This window comes from Centruroides sculpturatus, unplaced genomic scaffold, assembly GCF_000671375.1.
Source record: "Centruroides sculpturatus isolate CEXI.00-Female unplaced genomic scaffold, Cexi_2.0 scaffold633, whole genome shotgun sequence".
Lineage (NCBI taxonomy): Eukaryota > Metazoa > Arthropoda > Arachnida > Scorpiones > Buthidae > Centruroides > Centruroides sculpturatus.
The window spans coordinates 321,510-347,188 of NW_019384853.1; the positions used below are offsets into that span (position 1 = coordinate 321,510).

At 28.8% G+C, this 25,679-nt stretch overlaps 2 protein-coding genes across 3 annotated transcripts in view; one reads left to right on the forward strand and one right to left on the reverse strand.

Moving 5' to 3' along the window:
* The window catches only part of LOC111630507 (solute carrier family 2, facilitated glucose transporter member 1-like), a 66,027-nt gene extending 60,777 nt beyond the window's left edge, over window positions 1-5,250 (reverse strand). The window contains exon 1 of the mRNA XM_023374619.1: window positions 4,888-5,250. Within this exon, the coding sequence (XP_023230387.1) occupies window positions 4,888-4,977 (90 nt within the window). The 5' untranslated portion in view covers window positions 4,978-5,250. The remainder of the gene's footprint in view (window positions 1-4,887) is intronic.
* Window positions 5,251-13,273: 8,023 nt separating this feature from the next.
* Window positions 13,274-25,084, forward strand: LOC111630516 (urease accessory protein F-like). 2 transcript variants are annotated; one of them, XM_023374632.1, is made up of 7 exons: window positions 13,302-13,351; window positions 13,654-13,725; window positions 16,133-16,207; window positions 17,256-17,297; window positions 20,749-20,879; window positions 21,414-21,512; window positions 24,895-25,084. In XM_023374632.1, exons 1-7 carry the CDS (start codon window positions 13,333-13,335, stop codon window positions 25,042-25,044), a joined length of 588 nt encoding a protein of 195 aa, XP_023230400.1. In that variant the 5' UTR covers window positions 13,302-13,332; the 3' UTR covers window positions 25,045-25,084. The 2 variants fall into 2 exon arrangements, with proteins under 2 accessions (XP_023230401.1, XP_023230400.1); XM_023374633.1 differs by lacking the exon at window positions 13,654-13,725 and having other exon boundaries at window positions 13,274-13,351.
* The last annotated feature ends 595 nt before the right edge of the window (window positions 25,085-25,679 follow it).

The window sequence follows — 25,679 nt, forward strand, 5'->3', positions numbered from 1 at the left end:
ATATGCAATAAATAAACATTATATACAGAAATAATTAATAATCAGCAATTAAGAAAATATTATCTGAAAGAATTTAATCTACGAATGAAACTATAAATTTGTATAAGGTTCTTCAGCAATAATAGGATATTACTTTAGAAAGTAATATACAAAAAAAAAAGTAAAAAGTTAAAGTGTTACCTGGAAAAAAATTCATTTGCAACTTATAATAATTTTACATAATGATGTAATTAATCTCCACTGATTTTAATGGAATTGGTTCATCATTTTACAAGCTCTGAATTCCGAAAGAAAGAATTTGATATTGTGAACAGCCACTCTTACAATGACTTCCTCGTATCAGACGTTTCTGGCCTCTCAGTATTTCATTTAATGGATTAAAAGGATAAAAATTGTTAAGAATTAGATCGAAACTTATGATCCAAATATTTAGAATCTAGAATTATTCACACGCTTTTCTATCAACTTTTGTGGAACTCAACGGGCACAAACTTTGTGGATGATTAAGGAAACTTAATCATGACAATCATTAATATTTAAAATATTTGAAATTTCATTAATTTTGACGCAGCAATTTTCTATTTATCTTTTCAACTGGCTGAATGTTTAAAGTAGGGTTGCCAAACATCTTCCATTGAACTCTATTATCCTTCTGTCCTCCTTTTATCGACAATGTCCTCTTTTTAAATACAATTCTTAATTGCTTTCGTTTAATTTTACGTTATTATCTCTAAAATATTACGGACAGACGAGGTACCAATTTTCTTTATTTTCTTTTCTTATTCTAAAATAACATTTTCGTCTTTGATACTCACTAGAGTAACGGAAGGAGAAAGAAACTACTATTAATCAGAGTGGTATAAGCAATTAAAATTTAGAAACTGAATTAGAGTGACGTTGGTAATAACTCTAACATTGAAAAGTGAATTTAAAAGCCTATTTATTGTCTGTTTAATGTTTCATAATTTACAATTAGTCAACAAATATTTTTATAAATGCAAACTACTTTGTTATATGTCCTCTATTGTATAATGTCAGTGCAATGTCCTCCTTTTTTGTTACAAGAAAGTTGACAACTCTACTGTTAATACAAAATAAATTATTTATGCCTTAACTGTACTTGCACAGTATTTGCGCAGTTTTTTTGATAAAGATCAAAAAATTTTCTTTTCTTTTATAATATTTCTTTTAATCTGGCAGACAGTAAGTTCATTTACAACTCTCATCGTATTGCTATTGTATTCTACGAATAATGTTATCAGTTTCGCACCCTCTAAGTGTAAAAACTGTTTACAGATCGCATCTCTTCCTTAGTGCAGACAATGGAGCAAATTTTCAAATATTGAAAAAAAGCAAACAATAATGCAAATTGAATAATAAATGTTGAAGTGAGTATGAATCAACTTCACAAAATTAACATAACTCTTTACTATGCTGAATAATGGGAAGTTTTCTAATTTAACTTTAGATGTATATCACTACTTTGAAGCGATCTACTGTTTTTATTTTTAAACAACTTTACAATTTAAGTTATTCGTATATATTTTTGTTATTATAAATTGTATTTTTACTTTTAAAACAGATAAATATTGTGAATAAAGTATAATTTTAGTAATATTTAAACAATAACAATTTATCTTCTTAGCAACAGAAATGAGTTAATTTTTTAAACTATGAATATGATAATTCAAATATTTTAAAATATTTTTGTCATTATAATAAAAATGCAACTTCAATATAAGTAAATTAGGAAAAAAATTCAAGTAAATAAGGAAGAAACCTGCGGGTCAGAATGAGTAATCAATTTAAAGTTAATTTTCATTACTTCATTCATAATTCACTATCTTAAAATATAACACAGGAAAATGCTATTACTTTATTCGTTACGTTCAGAATTAAAACGTAATTAATTTTCATTTTTTTAAATGCTTTTATCTCGCTTTATATCATACCTTCAAATCTTGCAACTTAACTTTCATCCATTTTTAGTTAAAATAGGAATGTTCTTAAAGTTTCAGCCTTACGTCTGATGACGATGCATGTTTTAGGGAATAGTCCCATCTCCATCATCCTCCCATTCCAAAACTCGACAAACATAATCTAATGTAAAATTTAAGTATGCGTGTATGGGAATCATCACAGAATCCTACGAGACAAAACCTACCAAGACAGGATTCCACCATCCTATTCTGAACCGAGTCGATAGGTGAGTCGAAGAGTCAATCGCTTCAGGCGATAGAACTTATATAACGCCGAAAGGAGCGATCAAACTTTTGATTTTGTGCATTAAATGAGAACTAATTACTTTATGACTAAAACTAAAAACAACGGTAGGCTATTTACAGTCCTAACAAGAATGAATACCGAATTTCAAGTTAGTTTTTCAGTATAAAAGTTATCAAAACGACGATTTAATGTTTCTTTATTTAATTTTTTGACATCGAGCCTTAATAGCTGCTTGGAGCGTTGTTACAACCCCCATTTGCTTCTATTGAAGTCCACTACTGATTGGACCCTGCAACAAGAGTCCAGGGCCTTTCTAGATTTCTGAAAGGTCGTGTCAGTAACTTTTATGGTGCAACCGATAGGAATAATCTTGAACAAAATTAGTAATGGAGTATTCAAATCACAGAAATTATTCTTACAAATAATTCTTTCTACACCGTATTCAATATATAAGTATATTCAGGAGTTATCAGCATTGAATCAATCAATAATTACATGATTTAATGCAATTTTAGTATCATTGTGCGGTACTACAAAACACTTACCATTTTATTCATTGTATCCCACATTTACCGAACGAAATCTAAATAGAATAAAACACTGATAATCTGAAGCAACTCAAAGATATGAATTGATCATTTGAAAAAAAATTGCAAATTAAAATATGCTAGAATTTGTCATCACAACCTTAACAAACAAAAATATAATGCAAATCATCAAGACAATCCACCCTATTAATCACGTATATAATCAAAATTATATAATGTTGATATATGTAAGGTCTGTTAAGAAATTGTAACACCGTAAAGATTTCTTTTAAATTTAATAAAAAATACATTATTATATTCATGTTTGCCACAATAAAAAAAAGTAAATTTTATAACTAAAATTTTTAAAAATTTATTTTATTTGCAGTATTTATTTTTATTTTGATTCTTACCGTTCTGCGAGCACTAAGAGGGCCTTTTTTTCAAGCCCATAACGGTTGTGTCGATGATGACAGACGGGGCACAATATATCCGGAATGGACCACCTCCGGAAAAATTTCTGGAATTTTATCGCGGGTAATGAGGAAAAATTGAAACTTGGTTAATTAATCGGGGTTCCACTATTTGAGTTTCTTAGGACGAGTTTAGCCGGCTGCTCTAGAACAGTCGAACAGAAAAGAGTAATTGTAGAGCACTCTACTCGCTCCTTTCTGTTCGACTAGTCAGAGTAGAGTAGTTGTTTGGGTCACTCTCCTACTGTGATTAGTTGATTGCTTTCGGAGTGATGACCATTGTTAAAACCCTACTACTAATTTTGCTAGGGAAATCGCGTTAAATCATCTAAGGTCGGTTATTTATAGGTTTAACTTATGTTTACAATTTAAAAAAGACTAAATTGTCGATTTGCACCGTTTCCTTTCCTTATTACGAAAAATAATGAATATTGATCCTCCGTAATATTATGTGACGATTTTACTTTTATGATTAGCTCCTGAAATCTTCAGTAATTATCTATTCATAGAGTGGTCATATCTCGGAATCAAACCTCCTTTTAAACTGTTTTTACAATATGGGTGCTAAGAAGGTCTTTTTTTTTAGCACGCCCGTTATGAGTTCGGCCAGGTTTACAATTGGGAGGCCTGGTAGCGACGGAGAGGACTGACCATTCCCCGAAAAACTCTCGATGCTTTATACCAATTAGGATTCGATTCCGGGTCCCCAAAGAGGTAGGTTGCCACCTTTACCACTCGGCCACCCGTCCGTTAGAATCAACTCTTTAGAAGTTGGTAATCGAGTGATGAGGGATGGGACCGACATATCCGGTCGGATCACACCCCAGAAAAATTCCTGAGAATTTTTCGACCCGTCCGGATTCGATCCCGGATCACCCAGAGCGGTAGACTGCCAGCTTGACCGCTGATAATACTGAAAAAATGGAGGCTGTAGTCCACAGTGTCGCGTGCCGGAGCCTGCAACATAAAAGAATATTACAGTTACAACTACAATTAGTATTTTTTAAATGATTAAATGAATATTATTTCATTTTTATTTACAATTTAATTTATAGATGTCTATAATAGACCTCATAGTTATTATATAATTCCAAGTTTTTAAGAATAGATAGGATCGCAAATTACTTTCAGTTCACGATTTCAAAAAAAAAAAAATCTGTTACTGTTTACTACAAATCCCATGAACTCGAATTTAAATTAAATTAAATTTAATTTAAAAAACGAATTTAAAATTACAATAACTCGAATTTTTGGGTGCTTCTAAGTAAGAAGCTGTTAAGTAAGCAAACCAATGGCATAATCCTTTTTATACGAAACGGGTTGGTTTCGTTCAGTTCGTTTCGTTAATAACTTAATGTATTTGAATTTTGATATTATCAATTCTTTCAATATATCTATTTATGTATTAATGTATAATATAATACGAGTAGAAATAACATGACGAAAATCAGTGGTGACATTGCGAGTTTAGCCAAGTTGGCTAAGTAATCCAAAAGCAATCGCACAATCATGAAATCATTTGCCAATTTCTTTTAAAATTGNACATTAATAACGTCTTTTTAAAATATTTTGCTTCTTCAGTATAAAGTTAATCTCGGATAAATTAATTGAACGTTTCCTTATGCTAAATAATAATCTATTTTAAGTAAATATTAGGTTACCCTTTCATTAGAAAATTCAATAAAATTGCTTTCTTCATCATCTTCCAATCCCTTCTTCGTATCGAAGGCCGTCATCCCGATATTTGTCATAATGAGATCGATATTATTTCGCCGTAACAACTATTTTTTTCTTTTTTCGACTGCTTTAAATACAGCAATGTACGTTATAAACGGCCTCGATCTCTATTTATAAAATAGAGAGGCCCGAGAACGGGAACGTATCGGCGAAGAAAGAGAATAAAATCAGCTGTTAAACGATTACATTCGTCACCAAATCAGAAAAGAAACCAAACAATAACTTCACGCTGTACATTTCACACACGTCATAGGACATCTGCAGGAAATTCAAACAACCAATCACTGCAAAATGACGTAGCCGAATTTTCGGGAAACAGAACGGTGATTGGTTAACTACACACTACAACTAATTTATTGTTAATTTAAAAAAAAAAAATGTAGTTTTATTTGCGCTTTATCATTCTATTACCTTTTTTGAAGGTGTAAACTTATCTTAATTAAATTTAAAAAACGAATTTAAAATTACAATAATAACTCGAATTTTTGGGTGCTTCTAAGTAAGAAGCTGTTAAGTAAGCAAACCAATGGCATAATCCTTTTTATACGAAACGGGTTGGTTTCGTTCAGTTCGTTTCGTTAATAACTTAATGTATTTGAATTTTGATATTATCAATTCTTTCAATATATCTATTTATGTATTAATGTATAATATAATACGAGTAGAAATAACATGACGAAAATCAGTGGTGACATTGCGAGTTTAGCCAAGTTGGCTAAGTAATCCAAAAGCAATCGCGCAATCATGAAATCATTTGCCAATTTCTTTTAAAATTGAAATTATAAAATACTCTTTCATCCGGAAAATTTAATAACATTATTAATGGATTATTACATAATGTATTACATTTACTTTCTTATAATATTGTAACAATTTTTAAAGAAACGGGATATAATATACCGAATCCTATTTTTTTAAATTGAATAATCCTACTTTTATAGGTATGAGAATTATAAATATTTATAGAAATTAAGTGTGAAAATACTTTATTTCTTCTATACAAGACTTTGTATATTAAAATATGTATTTTGTTTTAGAAACTATAATAATTCCAAAATTAGTAAATCATTTTATACCATAGTAATAATCTAAAAAATGTCGATTTTCTAAGTTTTAATAACATATAAAATAAGTAGCGCATTTTAATGAAATTCAAATCTTTTTTTCTTTTTTAATACTAGTAACCTCCCGTTTTCTAAGGCCGGATGGCCGAGCGGTTAAGGTATTAGCCTACCTCTCTGGGGATTCGGAAAGGAATCCGACATGTCAAAAAATCCCAGGAATTTTTGACACGTAGGATGACCTGCCCGAACATACGATGAGTGCCATAAGGCAGAGAGTAGAAAACCGCCTTTTTTCTGACTCTTCTATATTTTCTTGTATTAGATTGAGGTATTGTAGAGTTACTTTATATCCACAATAATTGTAAGAATCGAATTTGTGATAATTTTTCTATTAAAAAAAATAAATAAAATTACGATTTTTACTATTAAATGTTGCTGGGAAAGTTGAGCAACCCAGTTGCTGGTTCATTTATATGGTCTGTATTTGGTATATATTTCTGCCAGTCTGTTTTGATTCTGTTTTAATTATAGGAAATTGCAAAATAACTTTGTCATGACACTATATTCATACTTAACATATCACCTAAATAGATGCTTTCACTTAGAAGATTCCCGGTTGGCACGCTTTAGCAGATCGCCCTCGAGTTGCATTATCTTATCTTCTCGGACTAAACTAAAACTGTTTCTAGTTCAAGGAGAAGAAATAATTTCATACACTGAATCTTTAGTAACAATATCTCGTTGCAATAGTTAATTATATCATTTGTTTACGTGATGTTTTAAGCATTGATAATCGTGAATTGCTTAGATTTTACTCACGTATCATTTAATCATGAAATGCCAAATTGTAAGGTGTAGATAATTTACTTTTGATATGTCAATTAGAAAATAATTAAATAATATAAGATTTATTATCATAGGAATTATGCTATTTTAGTTTTATGCTGGAATAAAATATATTGCAATATATTTTTAAACATTAATTAATTGTGTTACAGTTTACAGTGCCATTACTGTGTACGTGCAAATTATACACTTAATAAACACAAGGATACTCCGATATATTTGAGTCATTTGAATGAAAATCTGAAATGTTAGACTGATTACGTGCTCGGTGGTTCAACAAACATAATCGTAACAATAAAAAAATGTCTTTGAACTATTTGTATAAATTAAATATACTATTTGTTTTTTTTCTGTTTTTTTTTTATTCTACCCCATCAAAAGAGTTAATGCCATACTTCCTTTTAAGTGACTAATTTGGCTTACAGCAATCTGTAAATAAACTAACTGCTGGCAATAAATTCATGACTTGTTTTCTTGCATCAATGTGTAAAAAAACCACTTAAATAATCGATGACGTAAATGCGTAATGTTACATCATAATTAAAACATTAAAAATAAAAATTTTAAATTTCCTTTTCAATTTTAACGTTTAACGTTTTAACAATGGAATTGTTAATACTTTAAAATCAAACCTCTTTAAGTAAAATTCGTAATATATTATTTTATTATTATTTAACATTGTTAATATATATGTAGATAATAATTATAATAATAATATATTTTTATTAGTAGTAATAGTAGATTACGGTGTCAGCAAATACCACTTAAAACGAAATTCCGCGTAAATTTGTGCTCCAATCCAAGTACAATACTCCCAGATGAATGTCTATATACTTATGCAGCCATTTACGGTTAATAGAAAAAAACGTTAAATTGTATTTAAAGTGTTTCGCTTGTGTTTTTTAAAGATGTATATTCTGAGTATCGATGTGTGCATTATCCCTTTGTATCCGAAGGACCGAGGCAATTAATATAAATAATAAACAAATATATAAATAGACTGACTGATGGTAAAAATAGTAAAGGCGTTAGTTTTCCGCTCCAGGAGGACCAGTGGAAGTGGATAAAACCACTGAACACTGGTAGTTGGTCGTGGGTTCGCGCTTCGCCAACGGGTTGGCACCTGAAGTTTTCCGGATTTCTTCACATTTGTAACATCTAAATAGGGGCCAGTTTACCTTAGAATATTCTCCTGGGAGACATATTTCCGGGAGACTCACCCATCGGTAGATTTCCTACATGTCACGTTGCCATAAATCTGTAGGAAGACCAGGAGCGCTCGTACATTGGGGCACTTGGGCCACGTTCCACTCTTTTTGTCTCGGCTGCCCTTTTCCTAATCCCCAAGGGGGACCCAAACATCAGAAAATTCGTGATGTCTAACCTATTCTGCAAATAAAAAAGAAACTAACGAACGATATTTGTCCATTGACCCTGCAACTTCGTCGAATGTTTACCAAAACCCCATTTCTTGTTTTCAAGGCCAAGTTAGTCCTGAGTGAAACCACGTCACCGTGTGGGAGCGCTGATCCGACGATGAATCATAGAGTTTGAAGCTCTTTGCGTAATGTACGATGCCTTTTTTTATAGCTTGTCCCCCCTTTTTTCGTTGTCTGCTTAGGAGAATCTGGATTGGAGTATGGGCCAGTCTCAGGAATTTTTATGATTTTCATTTCATTTGGATTCTTTCCATCTAAGGGCACTAAGAGGGCTTTTTAAAAACCATACTAATTATGGGTTCGACCAAGTTCTCATTAAGAATGGCAGGATGGTGAAGAACAAGGCCCAACATAAGCTGAGATAGATCGACCATGAAAAGCTCCTGGGTTTTTCGACCGCCCGGGTTCGATCCTGAATCTCCTGGGATGGTCCCAGGGGATTCAGGATTCAGACTGACACTTATATCGCCTTGCCAGGCACCCCCATTATAGGTCTAGGCGAGCTCATGATGAATATGGAAAAGAGCTTTCTTATTGTCTATTAGCCTATAAAATATTTTTAAACAAATTCTAACTTTATTTTCATATTATTATTTATTAATTATGTAATATAATATATATTAAAATATTTTATTGTTTTCTATTATTTCACAATGCTTAAATAAACATTTTTTGTGAGATTTATTTTCACAAATATGTTTATATTACTTAATATTTACATTCAATGTTAAATACGTTTTTTTATATTTTCATATTAAAGTTAATTTAAGTTTTCTGTTAGAATTAATTATCAATAGATACAAATGATACTGTGAGATCAGCCAAGGGTATAGGTAGATTCCCTATATCACTTACTGGCCACGATCGTGAGATCGGTTCTCTAAACTTTCATAGGAGAGCGATAACCGCTAGTTCATCCGAACCGCGAAGTTCAGATGCTCGTCAGGACTGACACCAGTTTGTCAATTAAATTCCGCGGACAAACACGCGTGTGAGATCTGATTCGACACAGAATAAAAGGACATTTAATTATAAACGAAATAATAAATTTAATAAAACAAGAAAATAAATCATACAAAAATCTCAGTGAATGAGAGATAGAATTACCACCAATAACATACAAATCGAGAGATAGCTATACTTATCTTCTACCAAATTCGCGATCGAGAGAGAGAGAGCTCACAAAATCGTTATAAAACATACAACCTGTTTCAGTGGTCGTTAGTCTTCTTCTCTGTAGGCAAAGGACACTTTGTTGATAAAGTTCATTTACTTCTTCGTATGGAAGATCAATATGTGCACAAAATCAAAGTATATTCACTAAGTTCAGACTCGGGACTTAGTCTATGGGACTCGTTTAAGGGCGTTGGTCATCAGGAGGAAAACTGTGTGGAGTTTGGACGCTTCGGATCGGTCGAAGAACTCCTCAAATTCGGACTGATTTCTCTTATATCTCAAGATTTTCGACCAATCATCTGCTTGAAATTCGTTCATGTGAACGGATGAAAAGGGGGATCAAAGAGGGGTAGATAGTTCCCATCCGAGTGAGATTTTTAACGGATAAGGGAAAGTCAGAGGATGTTCTCTTCTGTGAAAGGAAGTAACATCTGTTATCTGGGTTTTTCCCACGTTAAAACAGTATTTTTCTCACAAAAAATAAAGTAATATTTTGTGACAATATTTTAACATTATCAATAAAAATTATTAAAAAGACCCAGGGGCCTTTTGGGTCTCACAATACTGTATTAACAAATGGCTAAATATATATGACTTATTTTCATTTCGGTTCCTTTTTACACATTCGAATTTCATTAATTTTACAGCAAAGCAACAAACACAATGTTTTAATGTTGTGTTTTATATTTATACTGTAATTACTTCCGAAAATGATAATTTGCAACGTAACAACATGGCAACTGCGTTTAAATATGATAATACAAGTTGAACCTCATTAATCCGGCATTCCGTGGTCCGGCACGTTTTGGATCTATTGCCATTAGTTTGTAGATCTGTTATGACTGTTTATTTTATAAACAAAATACGAATTTAAAAAATAAACAAAATAAACCAAAGTTTTTGTAATTTTGTTACAGTTTAATAATAGAATATGTAAGACCGTGAAGATAGTGGATTTGGGAGTTTTAATTGTCGTGAATTAAATAGAAAAATGTTACTACGTTAATAAATACTATATTGTATATAAAGAAAGTTATTATGTAATCGTTCAGTTCCTCTTTAGTCCACTGAATTCTGTTACTCTATATACCCGTAATTGTAAAAATTAAACATGTTATGAAAAAATAATTTTTTAACCTCATTCTTTAAAAAATCCTGTACACAAACCCGAGAATCTGGTTGACTCGATGCCAAAAAATAACAATTTAAATTAAAATAAGAGAACCCTTTAATGCGCTATAAAGCATGGATGTTCAACATGTATTTTAAAATAACCATTTAAAACGAATTAAAGGGGTTAAAAGTGATCAATACACGAGAAAGATTGGGAACTCCTGGTAGATTTGATATAGGGTATATATATTTTTTTCGTTTATATTTACATCAAAATTCTAGTGTCTTGGCTTACTGCACTGCGGAAATTTGCGGTATTATAATTACACCATTATCGATAAACGAATAAAAATAATTTTTACAAATCGATATATGGGTGTGGTTAGAGATTCAGAATTGGACGACATCCAAAATTTAAAATTAATGGGCATTTTTAAACTGAATTTTCCTGTTTATACTTTTGGATAATATACAAAATTATGAAATGACCAAGTTTAAAGTTATGTAATATTTGCAAATGTGCTGAGTAGATAATAACTAATTGCTGTATTGTAATCTGTATTAATCAACATTAATTTGATACGGTGGATGTTAAGTAAATTTTGATTGCATGCAATTTTCATTTATTCAAACATACAAAATTTACACATTTCACGTAAGGTTTTGCCTAAGGAAAAATAGATTAAAATTATGTAAGTACTGATAATTTAGCGATCAAAATTTTATTACTTTTATATATAATTCACGCAAGTATAAAAAAAATTTATTAAAATAAATTTAATAAATTATTTTTAAATCAGCAGATATCATACATTTTTTTATTTAAATTAAATATTTAAATTGTCGAAGATATTTCGGATAAAATATATTTAAAACAAAATTTATTCTGGAGTTAAGAAAATGGTAAAACTTGCAGCAGGTCCTGAGCCAACATTATGATGAATTTTATTTAATTAATAAATTATATTTTTAGGAGCATCATAAAAACTTCAATAAATTGTTCTCGGTAATTATAACATTCGAAGTTTTTTCCATGTACAAATGGGCTATTCATGTTATACAATTACAATATGTCTTAAAGAAAAAACTTGGTATTTTTTTAGGAAAGCGAAACTGAATTCTTTAGCATATAAAACTAAAAATGTACGAAAAAAGGGTTTAAAACCGATCTAAATCTAAAATAAAAACTGTCGTATAGATCAATGTAAACTGACAGTAATGGAAAACTCGATTGGCATCCGTGCAATCGGCCCATAGACTTTACATAGCGAATTTTGATCTGGAATATCTCGGCCCATAGATCGAATTTCAAAATTTCGGTTTATCACAACATCGGCCTAGCCAAGTTGTATATATTTGCAAAAATTCATGTTTAGCGGTAGTGAGGTTACTTTAAACTTCGATCACAGACAAAACAGTTTCTGATTTATGAAGAGCTCCGCTCATTAATCCAAAAATATTATTAAAATAAGGATTTGGACAGTTTGTTTGTTAAAAGAATTATTTACCCTACAGTTTTAATAAATTATTTTTTTTAAGAAATAAATTGTACGAAATATTCTTCTATATGTAATTTTTAATAAAAATGTACACGATTTTCCAAAAAATTTGAAATTAATTAGAATTTGTTAATAATGAATTTAATTAATTTAAATTAAATTATTTCTGTAATTAATTTAAATTTCGAATGCTGTATTAATTCGAAAATATCGTTATATTAAAGCAACTTTTTTTAAATTTTATATTTAGGGTGGCAACGTGCTTACGTTATGTTTACAATAAACACGTGGTCGAGTTTACTATTTTCTGTTGATATTATCTAACCATCTTTACTCCTGAGGAAAAAATAAAATAAAATTTACAAAAAATATACGTATTTTGGAAATGTATAATAAATTCGATTAGATTTCATCTAATAAAGATTTTTGTAAATTTTATCTTATTCTAAAGTTGTTTGAATTTATTTTGAAAACTTTGTAATTTATTTATGAATTTTATTATTAAAGGATCGTTTAATATTCCATATGTACAAGATTCATATGATAATTATGAAGATTTAGATCATCTTTGCCAATTAGATGACTTATATAATGTATCTTTGAATAATCAAGTAGCTAACAGAGTTAGTCTACAACAGGTATGATAAATCCTTAAAGATTTTAATTTCATAAGAGATTTTAATTTCATCCTTTTCAGTTCCTTTTTCACCTTCTGTCTTATTTTTTTCATCTTCTTTCATCCCATCACCATAACAGTCCAAAGTTTGTTTCTTTTTCTTATTTTTATCCATAATCTTTCTCTATTTTTAATCAACTTTTCAATACAAATTGTTCAAAATGGCTTTTGCCACTTTTGAATAATTTTAAAAGGTTGGGTTAAAAATAAATCAAGATTATGGATAAAAATAGGAAAAGTATCAGTGTGGATGATGGTTAGAATTTATTGAGTCAATTATTAATATTCTATTTTATTTACATGTATAAATATGTTAATGGATGNAGGCTTTAACTAAATAAATTTCGAAATAAAAAGCCGTATCGATGGTTCGTAGGATGCGATGCGAGGGTAAAAAATTATTAAACGGTAGGCAATACCGACGAATAGCAATATCAACTTGGTCTTTATTTATTGTTATTTTATAACAAAATTAATTATTCGTTTAAAATATAAACAGGTATACTATTGAGCCAGTATGACTGAAATTGATGAATCAAGTATATTTTTGATAATAATGCAGCTTTCTGATAGCGGTGAGTTGTGGATATGAATTTAATTGTTAAACTGCAATTAAAATTTCATTCTAAAAGTAAATAATGTTCAATTTGCTTTGGGTTTAAAACATATATTTTTTTAAATTGCAAAATTATGTATTTTACAATAATGTAATTATATTAATGATTTATTATATAATAATATTTGCCATGTCGTAATTGCAAATATTGAAATGTGAAAGAACTGTAAAGATATTGAAATATCAAAATGTTAGAAAAAATAATTTATACCCTATGGCTAAGATTGAAAAGTAATAATTAATTTTATTTCTTTTGTACAGATAATTGCAAAGAAAAATTCTTAATCATATGCAATAATCATCTTAGAATAAAAGACAACAAATATACAGAAGGTTTAGAAAATTTCTACTTAAAATAATTAGAAATATTTTCAGAATTTTGCCCTTATTATATTTTTAAATTACCATATTTCACAGTTTATAAGATACGACTTTAGTCCGAAATAGGCTTTAAAAAATTACCATGTGTCTTATATGTGAAATTGCAATCTCTCATAATCTAATGAATTTCCTGAATTGCATGTTTCAATATTTGTGGTCACTGCATGTTTAAATTGTAAGATGTATTTTTACTATAAGCAGCTTTAGCATATCAAGCAGAGCCGGATTTGCATTTTTGTGGGCCTTAGGACGAGCAAGACTTTGGGACCTTTAAAAATAATAATCATCTCTGAAATTAATTTTATTTGACTTATTCATTTAAGGATTTTTATAAATTCTCACTGTACCTTTGTTTTAAAGTAATTTCTTTGTTAATAATTGAAAATCTTGGCAACCTTGTGAAAGCTTCAAAATTTGGACCTGTTTTCTCCAGAATGTAAACAAACAAGAAAAAAGTTTGAAAAACATTCAAAAATTTTAAATTAATGTTTGAAATTGGACATCTTAACGGATTTTCAAATTTGCTGCATCTTCTTTTAGATCTTTTAGAAATGGCTCTTATTTTTTTTTTTTTTTTAAAAGATTATAAAAGTTGAAAACAGATGAATATTTTTGGAGCCTGTAGAATTGTGGGACCCTAGGATGGGCCTAGAACTCTGACTTCAGCATTCTAGGTAAATCTTGTGCCTACCATGGTTTCCTTTAAAGGAAAAAACAGGTGACAATATATGCCTGAGTCTAAATGCACCAGTATGAAGTAGTGGCATAAGAATTCCTCATTACCAAAAAGATTAGCACTCAAAAGTTAGCAGGAAAGAGGAAAGAATAAGTGGCCGTTACCCTAGGGTATAGCCACAGAAGGAAGTGGGCAGGACGACTACTATGGTAGCCTTCACTAGACTTTTGTCAAAGACACCTTGCAGAGAAAGTGCCAGATTACAGAGGCTCATTTTGCTCCATGATAATGTGAGAGTACATACTCTTAGTGGAAGTAATCAAGAAATTCTGGATCACCCAACCTACAGTCCAGATCTGTTACTATGCAATTATTGTTTGTTTTACCTTTTGAAAGAAGCCTTAGAAGACAAGAGAATCACCTATGTCAAGGAGTTTTTATCATGCAGTGGGTTAATACTACTCAAAATGTTTCTATTCTATAGGCATAGAATCATTGCCAAAATCATGGAAAAATGTGTCAGTGTAGAGAAAGAAACATAAATTGGGATTGTGTAAGACAGTTCTATTGTAATCACTGAAATTCCATACAGAAGTTGAACCACTCTTGTATTAATTATATCATCTAATATATGGTTCAATATATTTAATAAACTTATTTTAACTAAAATATTTAATTTTCTATGGCAAGCAAACTCCAATGCAGTTGGTATAGCACATCAACCTTTTTTATGACATTAGTTGACTAAACTTTTTGCATAAACTTTTCTTTAATGACAAATTATTAAACATTTAAATGTAAATAAAATAGCTGGTTGTAGTAATGAAAATAAATCTTTAAAACACTCAGCACATTTATGTAAAAAACTAATGGACTTCGAACTCAAATGTGAGTTTTAAATAAACACTTAGCTTTATTTCCATCACTTTTTAGTTGATTAAAAAGTGATGGAAATAAAGCCAAGTGTTTATTTAAAACTCACATTTGAGTTCAAAGTCCAATATATTTATCAAATACAGTTTCAAAAACAACATAAAAAACTAATGTTTTTAATTCTTTTGCCTCTATGTCTTTATTGAATTCTTTATTATATCATTATCTACATTGGACTCTGTATATTAATAAGACTTATTATACTGGTGTTGTTACCATTTTAGCAAATAGAGAGATCTTATTCAGAAAAACAAAATTTCTTTATTTTTTTAGGTGAAAAAATGATGGCCCTATCTCCAACATTCTTCCCACCCTCAAATCTGATAAACTTAACCAAATATAGAATTTATTTTTCATGATGTATATGTGAAATATACTGTTGTGTTGAGCTCACCCTACCCCCAATCTCAAAAACATGACCAATAAAAGTATTTTAATTTTTTTTTAATTTTAAAAAACGTATTAAAATTATTTAAAATTGGTGTATCAATAATTAATTATTGTATTTGAATTAATATACAATTTTAAAAACAATTGAATTGAACTGATATACAATATTGAGTTAGAAAGTTTTTAGATTTAAGAAAACAAGTGAAGTAGAATTATGTTGTTTATTGTTAACTTATATAAATGTTTTTAATTAATTTTATTTTATAAATTTCATATCCTAAATATTTTAAGATATATTTGGCATTATTTATGTTTATTTAGTTTTAAGTATTTAAAATCTTATTTAAGCAATATTTGCAGCTTATCCAACAGGTGGATTTACACATAGTATGGGTTGTGAAGCATTGCTTCAACGTTCATATATATCAAATAAAAGTAAGCTTTTTCATAGAAATTTTTTTAAAAGTCAATGTGGAATATAATAAAATTAACAAATTTTCAAATGAAATTTTATAAAACAGATAATTATAAAGTGTAGCCATAATACATTATAAATAATTAATTAAAATTATAAGGATTTGTTTAAATATTTTAAGTTTATGTAAAGATTTATTAAAGATATATAATAAATTGTCTTTGTAAATTTTTTAAATTTTAATCCTAAAAGAATATAAAAGATAGTTTAGAAACATAAAAAATTCCAGCAATAAGTTGCTGGGTTTTTTTTATGTTTAAGAAACATTTAGACACATTAGCAAAGTATAAATTGTTGTGTGGCACCATCTGTTACAAGATGTTATTAAAAAAAAGTAACTTTTATAATATTAGTTATTATAAAAAGGAAAAAGACTTAATTTTGAAGGTAGAGATGAGTTTCTTAAGCAATTGTAAAGGCCAATAATGAATAAAATTTTCATTAAGTCTGTCTCCATTTGAGATATGACACACAACCCCCCTATCTTCCCATCCTGTTGATCTTTAACCACCAAAATTTTATAGCATCAATAGACAAACTTCCCTGTAATATTTCAGAAATTTTTGACTAAAGGCACAGAAGTTATTAAGCTTCAGAGTGGGTGAACAAAACTGTGCTCTACACAAACATTTGTACATACAGAAAAACCCACAATTTTTTTTTTTTTTTGCATTTTTCAATGTTTCAATGTCTTGAGTCTAAAAATATAAAAATCCTGGGGTAATTTTTTGATTGATCACCACCATACTTTTCTTCTTTTATATATAACAGCCAGGAAAGTAAAAAGTGTGTTATATAATAACTTCTTTTAGATTTGTGAATTGAATTAAATTGATTTTAATAAAGAATTGCTCTGTAAGTTAACAACTTAATTCCCAAGTTGGAAAGAAACAGAAAAATAGTATAAATTGATTTAAATTATATATTCAAAAACTGTAATTACATATAATTAATGTAATGCTATCTTTTGGATTAACTATGATTAAAGATAAACTTTTGTTTTTTTAGTTGATATCAAGAACGCAATTATTAGTAATTTAGAAAATTCTGGTAAGTATTTAACTTATATATGTATAAAATATATGTAATTTTAATTAATGTTAATTAGATGTTTTTGAAATAACTGGATTAAAGAAAATAAAATATAGTAATTTAGTTCATTCTTAAAAACAATATTATTGATTATCACTTTTTTTTATTAGTTTTCTTTAAATATTATAGAAGCTGCTAGTTATAAAAGAATATGTTATGGCTGATTATGTATTAATGCAATGAGTAAATGCATACATTAACATTTTAATAATTACAAAACTGCCAAAAAAGAAATGGTGAAATTTTCATACTTGCTATATATTACACATTCTAATCAATTTGGTCCATTTTATAATTAAAATATCATCTCACCATTTTCAAATTGCTGTGTCAAAGTACTGGTATAGTGATACTTCTTTGGAGAGATGGAAGGGTTCATAATACAAATCAACATTAGGTAATAAATACAAAAATAAAACTACATAAAGTACATTTTAAAAGATAACAATTGTAGGAAATGCCACATTTTGTTTGAAACTGTACAACATACTACATCAAGCAGGTTAGATGTTTCTAGCGCAAACTGATTACTTGCATTGACAGCCAAATAACAACAAATTATTACTCATGCCACAACCATACCATAAATACGCACCTCAGACAGTCGTAGAAAATAACACACAAAATATACTAAGACTGAGCTGTTATCACAGACAAAAAAGTTCATCACAACACACCAGATATCACATTTATTAACAAACAAAATCACTTATATCTCTTATACATGTAGCTCTTCCAAACATGTACAACATATAAAATACAAAAGAAAATACTGAAAACTCACATATGAAATAAAGTATCTGTGGAGAATGGAATACTTATCATATTCTTAGTTTTTATTGCACAAGTAACTTTATTTCACTTACAGTATATAAAAGTCTGGGAACATTCGGCCTTAAATTACTGTACATTACATTACCAAAAGCAGCCATACTAAACGCATAATTTAGTCAGAAAATTCGTAAATACAGGTACATCACTATACACCAATACAGTACACCAACAACATTTAAACAATATAACAACTTTTTTGAAAGCTATGCTTTGGTTCAAGATAGCAATAGGTAGGAGGTATCAATTGAAAAGAGCCTAATATATCAATAGAATAGTACAGTAATAATAATTTTTATTTTAATTATTTTAGCAAATATTATTAAATGGAAAAAATTTTAATGTCAATAATATCTAATGACTCAAATTCTAGAGTCATTCACTGTAAAGAATTAACATTAAATAAAATTGACAGTTACTTTTTAAATAGTTCTCTGAGAGTCATTATTTGAAAACAATTAGTGTGTATACACACACAGTATACATTTTTATTTTATAAATTTTTATATTTATAATTACTATAAGATGGGGAAATGCTTAAATTTTGAAGATAGGGATGAGTTTTATAAAAAAAGTATAAATGTTAATGAATAAAATTGTCATTAAGTCTGATTCTACTGGAGATACAGATGACCCCCTTGATCTTTAATCACCAAAATTTAATAGCATCAATGCCTCTCATATACAAGTCATCAGGCCAAATTTCATTACTTAATTTTTACCCCATCCTGAGATATTAAGCAAAATAGATGCCAATACACATATATGCACGGAATTTTTTTGCCTTTTTTGGATTCAGGTGGTCTCAAAATGTGGAGATTTGCAATGTACACAGTATATATTCTGTATACTTTGAGTTTTTGATAGTTTGAGGTTGTCTCATTCCCAATCAACTTGAACTATTGATGCTCTACTTTATTAGTATTTACTTGTAAAAAATGTCAGCCTACAAAAATAAATGTAAGAAAGTAAGTAATTGAACTGATTATTATTCATGTAACTAATAATTTATGTGGAATTTCATAATTATAAACTACAGATATATACTCATTATATTGACATTGTTAGATAAAAATAAAATGTATTTAGATTTATAAAAAAATAAATTTTATTAAAAATGTTTTAATATTTCAAANATTAATATTTAGTAAAAGTACTTGCTGAAGTACTTTTGAGCCATTAAGATTATTATCAAGAGAGAAATTACAATGAACTAGCTTGACTGAAAATTAGTTACAATTGTTCACATACATCTGGATGTTGATTTATCTGAAACTATTTACGATGGTTGTTAGAAAAGTTCCCGAACTTTATTTATTACAAAAAAAATACTTCACTTACAATTTATATGTCAGGGTCCCCTTTAAAGTAGTTTCCTCCCCAATGTATACTCTTATCCCAATGGTGTTTCCACTTTTTGAAACAACCCCGAAATGCTTTTTCTGGAATGCTCATAAGCTCCTCTGTTGTTTTTTTTTCTATCTCTGGGATGGTGGCAAATCTTTTTCCTTTCAGCGTGTTTTTTGGTTTGTGGAACAGGAAAAAGTCACATAGGACCAGGTCAGGCAAGTAGGGTGGGGAGAATCACAGAGGTCTTGTTTTTGGCCAAAAACTCTCGCGTTCTGGGGGACAAATGACTGCACGTTATTGTGGTGAAAAAACCACTTGCCACTCCTCCAAAGTCCAGGCCGTTTTCACCTGATTCTGTCTCTCAGGCTTTTCAAGACCCCCAGATAGTACTTCATGTTGACTGTCTTGCCTGTAGGTAGGTAGGTATTCGTGATGCACAACCCCCTTTGCATCGAAAAAAAACAGTCAACATCACTTTAACATTTGAACGAACTTGTGAGCTTTTTTGCAGTGGGGGATGTTTCATCCATCCGTGGGAAGTTTCCGTGAAGGATTTCCCAAGTTTCACACAGAATTTCACAGAACAATGCTGCTCCTTCAAAGAGCTCATTTCCGCATATCCGATTTTTCTCCAAACTGCACAAACACTCCTTCACATAAATGGCTATAACTAATCACCAAAACAAGATATCAACAAACGGATTGGAGGAGGTTACTCGGGAGGTTTCCGCAGACACAACGCCTCCAAACAGATTAAAAAATAACCAACTGGAAGTGCACTATTCAAAAAGTTCGGGAACTTTTTGAACAACCCACGTACACTTCATTTTCTAACTACCCTACCCTCTCTACTATGAAATAAATTATTTAATGTTTTCCATTTTCTTGATTTTTCAATCAAGTTAGTTCACTGTGGTTTTTCTGATGTTGATCTTGGTTGCACAGAAGTACTTGAGAAAGTAAGTTAATCAGCTTCAATAAAACAGAGTTTGAATTTATATAATTTAATAAATTCACATCTGAAATATTTAGGCATTTAAAAAAATTGTACTAGCGATTTTCTATTATTTGTCATTGTCAAAAATACAATATTAACATTAAAAGCTGATTTGCATGTAAAATGGGTTCTGTAACAGCNTTTCATATTTTGTAAATTTTATCTTATTCTAAAGTTGTTTGAATTTATTTTGAAAACTTTGTAATTTATTTATGAATTTTATTATTAAAGGATCGTTTAATATTCCATATGTACAAGATTCATATGATAATTATGAAGATTTAGATCATCTTTGCCAATTAGATGACTTATATAATGTATCTTTGAATAATCAAGTAGCTAACAGAGTTAGTCTACAACAGGTATGATAAATCCTTAAAGATTTTAATTTCATAAGAGATTTTAATTTCATCCTTTTCAGTTCCTTTTTCACCTTCTGTCTTATTTTTTTCATCTTCTTTCATCCCATCACCATAACAGTCCAAAGTTTGTTTCTTTTTCTTATTTTTATCCATAATCTTTCTCTATTTTTAATCAACTTTTCAATACAAATTGTTCAAAATGGCTTTTGCCACTTTTGAATAATTTTAAAAGGTTGGGTTAAAAATAAATCAAGATTATGGATAAAAATAGGAAAAGTATCAGTGTGGATGATGGTTAGAATTTATTGAGTCAATTATTAATATTCTATTTTATTTACATGTATAAATATGTTAATGGATGAAATAAAATATTAATTATCATGTGCCACTGATGCTCAATGTCACCAAGCTATTCCTTGCAAATAAAGTTATTGTTTGATCATCATCATTTCAAAAAATATGATTATAACTGTTATACTAATTTAATTTTTAAGACAATAACTTGATTAAATTTTTTCTTTTTATTGATTTCAGGGAAAATCTATGCTGTTTACTTCTAAAGAGACTTTCAAATGTACCAATTTTTCAAAATTTCAGTCATTGATTGACAGTGGAAACATAAATGGACACCATGTAAGATTAGTGAAGAATTAGTAATTTAAATTATATTTGCATATCATTCTGTAATTGGTAGCATGTATTTTATGCATATGCATATATATATAAATATAGTGTATTCATATTACTCAATTATTTATTTAAACCATTATATACTAAATACATTAATTTGATATTAATAGGACATTTAAAAAAAATTATTGAGACTATTTTAAATTTTTAAAATTTTAATTGAATAATTTAATTAAATCATAATGTTGAAAATTTGGATTATTGGTTTTATTCAAATAATAAGTGTTCTCTAAAGCTTAAAATAATAAACACCCCTGAATAGTAGCTGCATGTACTATTCAAGAATTTAAGGTTAACAATGTAAACGTAATAAATATCATAAACTATGGTTGGTAGATACCTTATATCTATTAAAGTTTGTTTGTTTAAACAAGCTATAATAGAAAATGAAACATGTAAAATGTACAATATAGAGAAGGTGTATTTTTAAAATATTTTATTACTACTGGTATATAGAAAGTAACACTTATTATAATGAAAGCTAACAGTTGCCATACATAGACATCTATTAACCTGATTTTTTAATGCCAAACAATTGCCAGATTATAATAATTATTATAATTATAATCTAGTTTAAATTTATCAATAGGTGGCACCTAATTATAATTAATTTATATAATTAAATTTATCAAGAGGTAACTCCTAACACATACCTCTAGGCCAAATTATTTGATATTTAATTATTAATAGTAGCATTATTATAACCAGATGTAATCCTGCAATCGTTTGGCACCAGTTGCCATTTCAGGTATATAAATATTTAAATACTTTATTAATATTGAACATCAGATAGATATGTGCAAAGAAAATAGTAACTACAGAGAAAATATGAAGTTTAAAATAGTAGTCATGACTATTATTCAAATAAAACCAGTACATTTAAAACAAACCTTAATTCACAGGTGATATTATATAAATATGTCGTGTAAATTTTATAAAAGATAGTTATTATTTGGCTATTAACAGAACTATCATATTCTTGGGCTATAATTAAACTAATGATTAAGCCAAATTATAGAATTTTGTATGTAAAGATAATCATTAGGCTGTCATTTTGGCTACGGATTAATTACAGAAATTAAAATTAATTAAACTAAATAATTTAGGATAATCTAGATGAAAAGACACTTAGAATGGGACTTTAACTGGAAAATTCTGCAATTCATACAGTCATAATCAGTTGTGGGTTTGAATTTGTTTTGTTGTTCTTAATCATTCATTTAATCATTCAAATCATGTTCTCTGTCCTGCAAAATTTCATATTGATTATTCAATTACTTAACTTTCATTTGTTTTCATAATAGTTACGTAATATGTGTATATTTGAAAAAAAAAAATGTCAAGATTTTAATAAGCTTTGCATTCTATCTATTTAAAATGAAATGTTTCTGTATAAAATAGCATTTTGTACAGAAACACTTTTTTACAGAAAGATAAGATTCTATTAAATTAATCTTTTCTTATACATTTCTTATAGAGGGTGCAACACTTATGTAACTAATGAATGCAGATAACTAAGTTGTAAATGTGAATGTATAATTATAATAAAGTGACTATGTGCTACAAGATGAGACTGCTTGCAGTGCCTTAGTGGTAAAATTTGGAAGTTAACACTCCTGTCTTGAAAACAATTTTCTGTATCATACAAGTTAAAATGAGAAATACATATTATAAGTAAACACATGAAAAATGAATGAGAAAACATGAGAAATATACGTGTTACTGTCTGTGCTAAATATGAATATTAGCATTTCAAGCTTTCTATTTATGCTATTCATGTACTGTACAGTACATAGGGTCTTTTCATACTAAATTGGTCCTGCTTTAGAACTTTAATTGAAGTCTTTGTGCTGCATTTATTACTGTGTTGTGCATTATTTCACATGTCAGTGTATTAGGATTTTACTATGCATCTGGTATTAAACTTTATAGATATAAATTTTACCCAATCTTTTTGAAACATCCTCTACGTGATATCTTAAGAGGATAAGATGAACAAATGACCTAAGTAAAAATATGCTTAAAGCAACCATTTTTAAGTTACTTGCAAAGGTTTAACAAACATTAAATTTTAGAAAAGCATAACTTTGATATTATACAAAGAATTTATTTTATCAGTAATAATGAACAGCAGCTCTGGGAAAGGTTAGAAGTCTTTAATATAATACAAAACACTGATGGATTTTAGAAAGGTTATACAAATTAACAAAGCATTAAGCAGAAGTATCAGAACAGGCAGAGATCATTTGGAACACTTTTTAACATTTAGAATATCTTTTACAAAAATTCATATTCCTCAGTTATAAAATTTTTATAATTGAGGTATATGAATTTTTAATATAATTTGAAAAATGTATAAACTTATTTCTCTGTTTGTTTGAAGTAAATAAACTTTATATAATATGCAATTAGTTTTTAGGCATACAGGTAACCCCCCGTATAACATGGGAGTTATGTTCCAAAAAATTGCCGTGTTATATGAAACAAAGAACTAGTGCAAAAAGGGGGGTTAGGTTCCAAAAATTAAAAACCATGCTGTTAAATCCTTCTTTAAATCAGATTTATTATTCATTTTTTTTTAATGGGTAAAATACTTATTTATTATTTAAGTAAAAATTTTACCAGAGGATTATTTATTCTATATGATGATCTCAGCATGAGCATCATCAACTGGTAGCAGTTTTTGGGTGCATTTGTTAATAGTGGTCGGTCTGCATCTCCACTACAATGGGAGTGCGTTGCTGTTTGTAGGCTTTTAGGAATGACAGTGAAAGAAAGAAAGATGGTGGTGCCCACACTATAGATAGTATCGTGATGGAGGAATCTATAATTCTAAAATATGAGTTTTTAGAGGTAAAAGAAGGGTCACAATTGTAAAATCCTGACTGTGCCTAGCGGTGTCAGGCATAATAAAGTTTATTTTGTTTGTCTGTCTGTAAAATTTAACCATTAAATGGATTATTTGTTGAAAGAGCATTCAAAGTAGCCACGAAAAAATTAGAATGCTCACGCGGAGGTATAAAAGAACACACCCTTTATTACATTTTATGTTGTACAAGGGTTTTACCCAATTTCCGAACTCTGTTAGAGTGAACCCGTGCTATAAAAGCACCGTGTTATATGGTGATGTTCTCAATTCTCAAACTGTGTTAGAGTGAATCCATGCTATAGAAGTGCTGTGTTATATGGGGGTTACCTGTATATTACTAGGATATTTTTATTGATGATCCTGTTAAAAGATGGTATGAATTTTTTCCAATGTTTTTGAAACATCTTATGTAAATATGTAAGAGAAAGAATTATTATTATTTTCATGTATTTACAGGCCATTGTGTTTGGATTTATATGTGCAGTTCTAAAGATATCAAAACCTCATATGTTACAAATGTATTTATTCACTGTTTTACGGACAATAATAACAAGTCTTGTTCGATTGGGATGTATTGGACCTATTGAGGTGAATTACAAAAGATAAAGCTTCATAAAAGTTCAAAATTTATAAGTATAAAAACAAAATAAATTCCTCTCTTATAATGTCACTATTAAATTAATGTTTTAATATTAGTCTTAATACACTAATACTTATTGTTACAATTTTAGTGTTACTACACAATTAAACCTTTAGGGCTTATCACACTAAGTTGACAAGAAGAGTTTATTAATTAATTAATTAATCAATCATATACATTTATTTACATAAATACATTAAGTTTTATGTACACAATTACTAATATAAAATGCATTAATAATAAGGAATAAATGTTATTGATAGAGATTAAAATTTGTGGACTGGTACATTAATTTAAGTAAGATAACTTTATAATGTAAAGATATATTTAAATTAAATTTTGTTCTAATAAAATGTTTGTATGGTATAGAGAAAAGGAAAATGTAGAAGAGAGTTTTTGGAATTGTAATTACAACAAGGTGAAGAGTGATTTTTTTTAAATGCTGTGGGTTTTTTACAAGTTTGGTTTTAACTTTTGATTGTCTTTGTTATATATCTGTTCTAATTTTAATAGATGTTATACACCTAATGTTTAAATTACCAAATTGTCTAACTGAAGAGAGGCCATTATAAAGCCCGAAATGCATTTTAGATTGGTAATT

Excerpts from the sequence above, each read along its gene's own strand:
- LOC111630516 (XM_023374632.1), top strand. Across the intron at positions 16,208-17,255 it reads TTCATATATATCAAATAAAA|TTGATATCAAGAACGCAATT; the intron begins GTAAGCTTTTTC and ends TTGTTTTTTTAG. Across the intron at positions 21,513-24,894 it reads GAAACATAAATGGACACCAT|GCCATTGTGTTTGGATTTAT; the intron begins GTAAGATTAGTG and ends ATGTATTTACAG.